This window comes from Phragmites australis, chromosome 13 (genome assembly GCF_958298935.1).
Source record: "Phragmites australis chromosome 13, lpPhrAust1.1, whole genome shotgun sequence".
NCBI lineage: Eukaryota > Viridiplantae > Streptophyta > Magnoliopsida > Poales > Poaceae > Phragmites > Phragmites australis.
In genome coordinates this window covers 24894714-24906061 of record NC_084933.1, presented here as the reverse complement: position 1 = coordinate 24906061, position 11348 = coordinate 24894714, and the positions used below count along the sequence as shown (strand labels likewise).

The following is an 11348-nucleotide window of genomic DNA, read 5'->3' as shown; positions in this document are numbered from 1 at the left end:
TGAACGGCTTTTCCAAATAGATTTTTCTACCACTTGCAGAAATACAGCAGAAGCGAACATTGAACGATGAACAGTCTCATTCATAACTCAAATTTGCAGATAACGGGATATCTCATTCATAACTCAAATTTGCAGATAACGGGATACACAATTGGGGTACTGGAATTACAAGTCTGGGTTCAGATAAAGACAGTAGTAACACAGCAAACTTGAAGATAATCGGAACTTGACAATAACATAGCATGCACCGGGAACAGCCATCCTTTCAGAAGCAGAGCTTGCGATTTGGATTGGCATCTCACAGCTGCAGCAGCTTAAGACCTGCTCTTGAAAGGGATCGCCCTGATGACCACCTGGTGATAGATGGCAGCCAGGGCAGCGCCGATGAAGGGGCCGACCCAGAAGATCCACTGCGAGGCAACAATCGCTGTGGTTAGCACTATCAATTATTTCATGCTAATGATAGGCTTAGCATGCAGGGGTGGATAATGCAAGTCGTTGTCCTAGAAGGTAGTGGTTGCTTGCACAATAAAGCAAGTCTTGCAGCATTTCCATTCGGATAAGGACAAATTTCCATAATCAAATAACCAACAAATGCTTATGAGCTTGTCCTATCATGCTTGGACCTTTAAAAACCAGCTAATGAATGATTTCTATTAGCAGTTGGCTAGTGTTAACATACTTTTACTTGGAATTACTCACTTACTCCCCAATTTTACATCAGTTAATCAGTTTAGACTTCACAATTTAATTTCAGTTAATCAGAGTAGACTTCACAATTTGTCATCAGTTAATCAGATTAGACTCTTCATCTTACTTCTAGCAGTTAGCTAAATAGCTTTGAACCAGTGCTACGCTAGTGAAAACATTCATAGGAAGGAACAAGGGAGAAGGGTGTTGATTTTCATTCACTGCACTCACATGGTCATCCCAGGCATGGTCCCTATTGTAGATGATGGCAGCGCCAAGGCTCCTGGCCGGGTTGATGCCGGTGCCGGTGATGGGGATGGTGGCCAGGTGGACCAGAAACACTGCGAACCCAATTGGCAGCGGGGCAAGGATCTGTTCATCCCACAAAGAAACCATATCACCATGTCAAGCTTCGAATCTTCGATACCATGGACAAGTGGTTTGGTAAGTTTACTAGCTATGAACACTCACCGGGACATGGGAGTCCCTGGCGCTCCTCTTGGCGTCGGTGGCGGAGAAGACGGTGTAGACGAGGATGAAGGTGCCGACAATCTCTGCGCCGAGGCCGTCACCCTTGGTGTAGCCCGGCGCGACGACGTTGGCGCCGCCGCCGTTGCCCATATACAGCCCCTGCTGGAACCCCTTGACGACGCCGGCGCCGCAGATGGCGCCCAGGCACTGCATCACGATGTAGAAGAGCGCCCTGGTGAGCGACAGCTTCCTCGCCAGGAACAGCCCGAAGGTCACCGCCGGGTTGATGTGTCCACCTGCAGTTGCAGAGGAAAACCATCAGCAGCTAGTACGAGCCAAGGCCCAAGAAACAGAGGAGGAAGCCATTAAACAGGGGAAGAGGCCAAGAGAAGCAGAGAGGCAAGGTGGTGCAGTACCGGAGATGCCGGCGGTGCAGTAGACGAGGGCGAAGATCATGCCGCCGAAGGACCAGGCGATGCCCTGGATGCCGACGGTAGCGCACTTGGAGCTGGACTTGGAGACGCCCATGACGGTGAGTATGGTGATGTAGAGGAAGAGGAAGGTGGCCACAAACTCGGCGATGCCGGCGCGGTAGAAGGACCAGGACTTGAGCTCCCCGGGCTCGAACAGCGGCGCCGGAGGGGGCTCCTTGTAGTCCTTGTCCTCGGCGCCCTGCGCCGCCGTGCCGATGGGCTGGCGCTCCGAGAACTTGTTCGCGCCCAGGCGGACGTCCTCCTCCTTCCCCTCCATGCCTGCTTCTCTCAGCGACCGAGCCTAGCTAGCTAGCTAGCTTCGAAACTGAGATGAAACTGTCTGGTGCTTATGAGGGTTGCGCTGCAACGGGAGTGAAGAGTCTTATAGCGGCAGCAATGGTGGCGTGGAGGTGGTTCTGGAAGGAGTGGGGCGGGACAGGGTGAGGTGACGACGACGGTGACAGGGAGGAGCGGGTTGGTTGGTGTCTCGCAGCTCGCTTGGTGTTATCTGCACTCTGCAAATATTTGAAGCTCGATAAACATTTCTGGAAATCAGATATACTACCGATACCTGGATCACTGTCCACGAACTGAACTTAGTACTCCATGAAAACAACAGTTGTGCAGTGGTCATTGGGACATAGGGCTCGTTTCGTTTAGCGCGCCTGCCTAAAATTGACGCACCTATGCAAGCGAGGTCCCCTTCTTGGTTCAGCGCTAACTTGTTGGCGAGCCCACGCATCGCCTGTGCTCTTGCGTCCATGTTAGTGTATCTTCACGTTCAGGCGCGAGCAAATCTGCGGCAGCCGATTCCTGGCAATTCTTGGCTTGCCAGGGCTCAATGCAAAATGTCTATGGCGGAGCATTGTGGTGGTTAGGGTGGTCTGTGATCTTCTTGTCTAATAAATTATATTTTGTAGTGTATTTTTTTTATATTGTAGTGTATTTTAAATTTAATCTTTTATATTTTATTGATTCGGTATCCCTATGTTTTAGTTAGAACTATTTAGTTTCATCAATTCCTTTTAAATTTCAGTTCAAAATCTGGCACTGCTACCATCATCGTATAAATAGGCTTGTCCCTAAAATGGGTCCAGGGTCTGGTTCTCTCCATCAGATCATAATTAATTTTTCCTAGTTTATTCGTGTCATCCTTGCTTCGAAATTATGATAGTTGGTTTTGATATTGTATTAAGTTTTCTGCACCAATTAGCTCGCGCAAAAGCTTCAAGTACTTTTAGAATGAGAGATAAATTTTAGGACATATGTGCAGTATGCTCATACTTTTAGAATCATGTAAGTTACTATAACCTTTCCCTGCAACCTTTCTTGCTCTTTTCTCTCTTCAAGTATGCCTTCGAACGAACAGAGGATACCGGAAAAGGATTACAGAAAAAAGGGACTTGCAGGTACTATTGCACTTGTATCCAGCATTCCAGGTATTGTTTGTTCAGTCCTCTGATTAATGCTATCCTCTTCTTTTTTTTCCCACCTACTCTATTTTTTCAGTGGTCCTCTTTGCCGTCTTCCATGTTCATCGCAGTTCAAATGCTCTAAACAATGACATGAAAAGGATCAGAATTTTATAGTACAGATAGTTTAAGCTAATGGTGTCTCTTTTTCTTTCACGAGGTACGGCATCTTTTCGTTGCTGTTGTCGACGTCATTTTTGTTTGGCAACTCTCAGTACTGAACACAATTTTTTTCGCAAGGTACGGACCAATTGCAACATTGAATTGGGCAGTTGATGTAACATGAACTTAATTTGCTACGCTTGCCCAATAATTGGACAGCTAAATAGATGGAATCTGAATTTTTTATAAATTAAATATAGTGGATAAATAAGATACGGACTCTCTTCGTAGATTATTCTGGAAGGTTTCGTAAAAATCTACGGATACTACAGATATTTTCAAGAGAACTTAATTTGATGCATATGCAAGAGTACGTGAATCAAATCCACGAATTACCAAGCACCAGAGGATATGTTCCAATCTATTTCTCTATGTGTCTGTAGCTCAAACCTCACGAGGAGATAGATCGGATCGAAACCCTAAAAATCAACGAAAATAAGAATATACAACAAATCACAAGAGATTGACAAATGAGATACAAGGATTTGTTCACCGAAGTTCGATTACTCCACAAAGAAATACCTACGTCTCTGTTGAGATGCTTATAAAGAACCAGATTTCTTCCAACCATTTTCTCACCCAAACGACCATAAAGATCGAGCTAAGATTGCCTACTAAAATTTGATGGATGATACAAACTTACGAGGACCTACCACAAGATTGGGAGCTTAGCGGGCGACATCTAGCCGTCAAAAATAACAAACACGAAATCGACAGCTTGACAAAGAAAACTAGTGCTCAAATGATGGATTTGAATCTTATTGGCACTTGTCCTTACTCTCACTCAATCCTACATAAAATTTCACCTAAAATCACAAATAAGAGTGGAGAGGAGAGATTTGAATGCTCGAGTTGCTTGTCTCAAGTTAGGTCAAAATGAATGATCTAGTTACTGTTCGAGAGAGAGGATGTAGAATATAAATACTCTACACTAAAAAACTAACTGTTACACCTGTGAAAATACGGACGCTCTGCAAAGGTGTGGACCTTTCTCACACTCTTAGTTAACCACAACTCTGCTAAAGTGCGGACACTCCGCATTTACACATTTTGAAAAGATTATGACTAACCAAGGTGTAAGTGTTATGTTCGATGTTCTCTCATAGGTTTGTTAGATCTTTTGAGCACTTGTTTATATGCAAACAAGTACATTTCGTATCCTCTTAACAGTACGACATCCTAAACTTAATTTTAAAAGATAAATAAATTTAAAACTATAAGATCCATGTGTCGCTTTTTTTCCTTTCTGGATCATCATGCATCAAATTCTTAGTCGATCAAATTACACCTATCTATACTTCATAAAACTTATTAGTTCTTTAATTATTTTGTCATCATCACAAAACCCACTTAGTGGCTTAGATGTACTTTTAGCTACCTAGCTAGAAAGTTATTAAAATCTCAACATGTTATGCAAGTATCATCTGCAAGTAAAGAATATACTCTCTCCATTTCATAATACTTACTCCCTCCGTTTAGAAATAGTAGGCATATTTCTTTTTTGAAAAGTCAAATTTTGTGTACTTTGTGTACTTTGACTAACATTTAATCAAATAATAAGAATGTCTAGTGTATACAAATTATACAATTAGGTTCACAATTAAAAATAATTTCATATTATATAGGTTTCGTAGCTATAAATGATATATTTTATGAGAAAACCTTAATCAAAATCTAACTTCAAAGACCAAGATCAAAAAAATACACCTACTATTTCTGAACCGACAGTCATGTCGTTATTCCATATGATGACATGTTACGCCTCTTATTTGGTTTTTAATAATAATTTCTGAAATATCAATGAGGCACCGTCATAACTCAGTGTACATCCTATAGAATAATGCATACTCTTTTGAAAATATCAACTACGACTACATAGAGGCTGATGCAATGAGGTGCACGGATTTTCCTAATGAGGCTAAGGCTAACGACATCATAGAGTGGTTTATTTTTTCCTATGTTCGGTTTTGATGTGATTTTGTCGACATTTCTTGATTTAGTTGATCTAAAATTGTGTGAGTGATTTTTTAGTGAAATAATATTGGGAGAATACAAAATATAATTTTACGAATAATAGTAGTTGGGAAGCACAATTAAGTTAGATTAGTGGCTAACCGAGAGCCTTCACCGGAGGATGCCCCGGATACTCCGAAATTCGGATATTTTGGATTCACCCGGATACTCCGGGCCAGTCAAATAAAAAGCAGCAACCGAGCGCCTCTTTCGAAGGGTCTCCCGGTGGGTTCGAGCTCGGATACTCCGAACCAATCCGGATACTCCGGATGGCTGTTATTTTCTAGTTTTCGTTTAGATCGTTTAGTGTTGCGTTAATTCGCATATCTTATGATTCTAGCATGTTGTTAAGCTTTGTGGCATACCTTTTGCACTTCATTCATACTCATTGCATTGAACGCGTTGATCCTTTTTAGAGATCACCGATCCGTCGATCCCGGAGGTCTAGGGCGATCCCGAGGCGCCCCACCTATTTAAGCCAGTGCATCCAGGCAAGCAACTAAGTATATTGATCCCTCTTGTGAAATTGGATAAGTCTAAAATTGATGAAATATGCTTATGTATGTATGCATGTTTAGTGAGTCAGTGTCGGGTACCAATGGGTAGAATCTATGCTGATTGCATTCTTCTAACTTGAATACTTGTGTATTTACATTCCTTGTAGACTTGAGATGTTGTCAATGTCTAGGTATAAGTTCGACTTATATGCTTAGCCATGCTTAGATCATTCGGTAGAAGTCGAACGATGGCGCATCCCGTTGTTCACGAGCATAGGACCTTCTTATGATTGCATACACTTGTTGAGGTTGAGATGGTTGTATGAGTGATGAGTATTAGACGAGGTGTGGGCGGTGCTAGGAGGTGTTTTGTCCTGCCCGGATGTGGATTTCCTCTAGGTAGGTCGGTAGAGGAAACCGGACACCGTAGACCGCTTTGCGCCGGTTAAGCACTGATCGTTGGTGTTGTTAGCTTTAGCACTTACCTTACTCACCACATACCGATATAATGGTAAGACAAGTCGAATACCTTCGCAGCTGTGGTTTTTTGGGCTTCGATATCGACGGTGTGAGCGGGCGGGCTTGTAGCGGTACTAGTTTGCTCCGGGAGTAGTTCTAGTACCGCCGTACCGAGCGATACATGATCTAAATGGTTGGGACTGCTTGGGAAAGGTTTTCACGAGTACCCCCTTGTGTGCACTTTGACCAGTGTCACAAGTCGAATGGTCCTCGTGTTGTGTGGGTCCAGGAGTATCCCCTGTAGGGTGTATAAACAGTTCGAACTGTTGCGCTCTCGGTCATGAGCATACTTCTATCCATCTGCATCGGTCGTAGAGTTTCGAGTATGGTTTGTGGTTCGGTATGTGGGAAATGGTGATGTTGGTCTTGTTACTTATTGATATACATGTTGTTTGCAGTTACTTTTATTCAGTTGTTAGTTGCAGGGTAGTTTTTATATGTTTTGGTAAAGTTTCAATCGCTCACACATATGTTTAGGATGCTTAGTGCAATTGTTTTACTTAACCTGTGGTTCATCCTTGCTAATGGTCAATGTATAATCTTTGGAGTTGAGCTATGTATATGTGCTCTATATGGTTTAAGTCTTGCGAGTACCTTTGTACTCATGCCTGCATTTTCAGGGTCTCCTGTTGCTGGAGAAGAGACTGTTTTTGGCTACTTCGTGCCTGTCGATTAGGGTGGCGAGCAAGAGTAGTGCATCTTACTATAAAGGTGGCGTTTTTGAGATGGTGCCTAAGGGCACGTGGCGCCGTTCTCTTTTGTTGTCTCTAAGTTTAACTTTCCGCTGCGTAGTTCTTTTATAGTTAGGAGTTGAGGGGTTTTGTCTCCTCCTAGCTTGCTTTTGTTGTAAATTATTGAAATTAGTTGCATGCTTAATACTTGTAATATAAATATTTATTACTCGCTTTTTTTATTAAGCTATGTTGTGATATACATGTTGGAAGGCATGTGTTCCAATCCTTAGCACAAAACACATACTGGGATTACCGGGATGATATTCTGGTTAATCATCGAGGTGATGATTATGAATAATGATACTCCTGACGATTAATTAGAATATTATTTGGATGATTCCCCACACCTCATCACTTGTATTCTACATAACCATCAAATATATAACACCCTCAATTTTCAATTTTCTTAATAGATTAAAATTTTGCTAGAATTAAATAGGAGTTGCAAATTTTTGTTCAAATCGGAAGAAATTAATTTCTAAATGTAAATTGACATAGGTTATATTTATGTTTGATGCATTCATGCTACAATAGTTGCAATAGTTTTTTTTATGTGTGAAAAACGTTTGCAAAAGTTCGCTAGAAGGCGCTCATTTAAAACCTCTTTTGACAATGGTTCAAAAATAAAATGAAAAGCAATTTCCTAATTTCCTAAAGCTTTCTGGGCCAAATCCCTTCTCAATCCAGTCAAAAAAAAACCCTTTCTTCCTCTTTTCTTTACTCTTTTGGGCCAACTCCCTCCTTTCTCCCCCGTGTGGGCCGAGCCCATTACGACCTCCCCTCTCCCTCCTCCCTCTCTCTCGGGCCGAGCCTGGCTGAGTCGGGCTCTTCCCGCTCCTGAGCCGGTCTCCCCTCCCGCCCTGTCTTTGCCAGTGGGCCTAGCTCAAGCCCAGTCGAGCCATGCCAAGCTGCCAAGCAATCCCGCCCGAGCCCGACTCCATTCCTTCTACCACCCGACCGGCTCGATCACCTTTGCCGGTCGCTCGCCGTGATTGTCGCGCCTCCCTGCGCCCTGTCCTCTCCCCAAAACAACCAGAATCCTTGCCATAACTCTCAATCAAGTGCCACTGCCTGTTTCCCCCTTCTTTATCTCTCTCTAATGCTTATTCAAAGTGGAAACATCCGGCCTTTAAGGCCATTAACACCGCCAGTTTCCTCTCCGCTTCCCGGTCGCTCCACTCGCCTTATCACCTTTTAAAGCTGCACATCACCTTTTACGCGAGTTTTTGCACCCTTTCTACCTGCTCACACCCCTTCTCTTGCTCGGTTTCGCCGTTGGCCCCGTCGTCTCCTTCAACTCCGGTGAGTTGCTTCGCTGCATCATTTCACCGCCGCCGAGCTTCCACTGATCGAGTCAACCCTCTGTTCTCGTGGGCAAGTGCTCAGGGACCCCTTTGGTCGGACCTCAGTCTCTCTCTGTCGCCAGATGCCGCTCGCACCGAGCTCGAGTTCCACTGGCCGCCTCTCACCGTCGTCGGACATCCATCGCCCCTCTCCGCCATTGAGGACCCCACGGTGAGACTCCTTGTGTCCCCCTCTCTCTTTTGCACGTCTTCCTGTTGCTAACGGAGCTCGGACGCATGTTTTCGCTTGACTCCGGTGATGCTTCGGCCGTGCGCTGCTATTGGAGGATGAACTCCTGAAGCGGGGATCCGGAGGGACCCCCTTTGAGATTCAGTCGGGGGGGGGGGGATGATTCTGAATCTACCTCGTACGTGAAATAAATGCGAGTATATGAGATGCAGGCGGGATGAGTGATCAGATGCTAGTGAGAGTAAATGCTCGAGGGATTTAGACAGGTTCGGGCCGCACAGAGTGTAATACCCTACTCCTGTGTGTGTGCTATTATTGCTCTGGGAATGCCTCTCTATGAATCTCTTGCGTTACAAGGATTTTTGTCTAAGTCTAGAGTTTCGTTAGCTTGTCTGCTTGTCTTGTTCGTTTTTCAACCTCTTGAACTTCTAAAAACTTGTCTCGATCTGGAAAACCTTGTCCTCGTCGTCGGGGTGCACCCCCCTTTTTATACCGCCAGGGAGGCTTGACTTGCCCAGAAAGGAGGGCACAAGTTCCCATAAGCCATAAATGGAAAGCAACCACCATAGGCTGCAGCTCGGCATTGCAGAGGTTGAAAAGTGTGTCCCCGGCCGGTCTTGTCGCCCATTACGTACAGCTTTAGCTGTTTGCAGGAGGGGGGGGCCATTGGACAGCCGCCGAACCACCCCGCATGCCCGCTCGGTCAGAGCAGGCCTGACACAACAGGGGGGCAGGCGATAAGCCTCGAGCCCAGCGATGATATCTCTAAGCCGCGCAGGATGACGTGCGATGAGACCCGTCGCATTAAATGACCCCACGCCACTGCCAGACGGTGGCAGGGGCTGACGTACTCAGTACAACAGGCGTGGGGGGGGAGTGGTTAGAAATGACAGGCCACACTCCCTCTTAAATGCAGCATCGGGCCTTCCATCGATTGACACCTCACCGTTGAGCCCTTGTGGGGTCTACTGGCAAGGGGCTTCTGAGGTTCCCGGGGAACTGTGGGTGCCCGGAGACCACTGTTCATGACTCCGAGCACCCTCTCCCGGATAAATCTTTGCTCAGATCCTCGGGGAACTGTGGGTGCTCAGGGACCCTGTTCATGGCCCCGAGCACCCTCTTCCGGAACTTGCGCTTCTCGGGTCCTCGGGGAATTCGGGTACTCGGGGACCACTGTTCATGATCCCGAGCGCCCTCTCCTGGTACTGCCTTCTCGGGTCCTCAGGTACTCAGGGACCACTGTGCATGGCCCCGAGCGCCCTCTCCCAGAACTGTATCTTTTCGGGTCCTCGGGGAACTCGGGTACTCGGGGACCATTGTGTATGGCCCCGAGAGCCCTCTCCCGGAACTTGTATTTCTCGGATCCTCGGGGAACTTGGGTACTCGAGGGCCACTGTTCATGGCTCCGAGCACACCTCCCGGAACTAGGTTTTCTCGGACCCTGGGGAGATAGTCCCCGAGGGATGACGCCACGTGGCATTCTGCTATCCTGACCTAGGGACTCGAGGACCCCTGGTTCCCATGTCACCGACAGCTGCCATCGGCCAGCTGTTGTCCCTGTGCAATGCCTCCTAGCCAAGTTCAAAACCCCCAATATATCTCCGGCCATCCAATTCTTGTTAAGCGATTATGATTAGAGCCGAAGCATACCTCCTTCATTTCGGTCCACCATGGACCATGTACCGGCCCTCAAGCCATGGTCCATAGACCTTTTCCTTGAGTTTCCAATGCAAAAATAATTCCTTTATAGCTTTATGATATCAGCAGGTGCAGTAAAAAGTATTTTCAGTATAAAAGTTAATCGGTTAATTCTCTGAAATTAAGTAAAATTTGTAGAAAAGCCTCTAGAACTTCAAAAGTTCATAACTTTTTGCTCGTAGCTTCGATTTGGGCGATTTTCGCGCTCAAATATTTGTAGCGACGTGTAGAATCTTTTTATAGGGTTTTTACTTAGTCTTAGTACTGTTTGGTGTACTATTTTTAGTAGTTTACCTTATGTGCTTTTTCCGGTTTGTCGATTAGGAGGTGATCGGTTTGAGAATCTGCAAGATCAAATTTTTGAAGACTTCGAGTAACCCTCAACTGAAGTCAAGTGTCCTTGGGTATATTGCTCCTATTTTAGGATTCATGTGTAGCTATTTATTCCTTAATTACATGGTTGTCTAAACTGGAATCCCATTACAGTGTTTCCTAACTTTTGTATGATTATTCCTTGTCGTCGTTGATGAGTCATGGGTAATGATGGATAGATATGCTAGTGCTGTCATAGTTGGGTAAATATTAACCTTGACTAATAATTATGCAAAAGAATCGGGTATAGTAATTTTGTAGCAACATGATATATGGATCCCAACAGAATATTTGTATGATGATGGTGCGGGAATGCACGTTTCGGGTAATGCACAGTTAGTTTGTGGTTGTTCTTGTGTGGGATCTTAAGGATCGGTTCTTCAAGCATATAACCTGTCTAAATCGCACAACTATGAGCCTTATATGGATACGCCCTGGCCAGCTAATTAGCCATCCCTCCGGTTCTGTGGGCACCAATGGACGATTGAGTGGCACAAGAGGAGGCTTCTGCAGCGATGGAATCGTTTGTTAGGGGTGAACCTCAGTGGGTGCCTACGGATTGGCAGGAGCTTCGTAAAGGTCTTGTAGTGAGACCCCGACTCCACACTTGGGAAGTGTGAAGCAATACAAGAATCACAACTCGTGGGGAAAACTGTGCAAACTCTGCAGTGTATAAACATGATCGATCAGTTGTGCTCACAATCAAGAGCGGCT

The 11348-nt window shown here is 45.2% G+C and overlaps 1 protein-coding gene across 1 annotated transcript; it reads right to left on the bottom strand.

Moving 5' to 3' along the window:
- Positions 1-92: 92 nt before the first annotated feature.
- Positions 93-2090, bottom strand: LOC133888320 (aquaporin PIP1-2-like). Its single transcript, XM_062328513.1, has 4 exons — positions 1578-2090; positions 1162-1457; positions 922-1062; positions 93-410 (listed from the first exon to the last, which is right to left on the bottom strand). Exons 1-4 carry the CDS (start codon positions 1909-1911, stop codon positions 315-317), a joined length of 867 nt encoding a protein of 288 aa, XP_062184497.1. The 5' UTR covers positions 1912-2090; the 3' UTR covers positions 93-314.
- Positions 2091-11348: the final 9258 nt, after the last annotated feature.

Coding starts and splice junctions, on each gene's coding strand:
- LOC133888320 (XM_062328513.1), bottom strand. CDS start 1,911: ATGGAGGGGAAGGAGGAGGACGTCCGCCTGGGCGCGAACAAGTTCTCG. Junction 1,458..1,577: donor CTGCACCGCCGGCATCTCCG/GTACTGCACCAC, acceptor CTGCAACTGCAG/GTGGACACATCAACCCGGCG. Junction 411..921: donor ACCATGCCTGGGATGACCAT/GTGAGTGCAGTG, acceptor GTTGCCTCGCAG/TGGATCTTCTGGGTCGGCCC.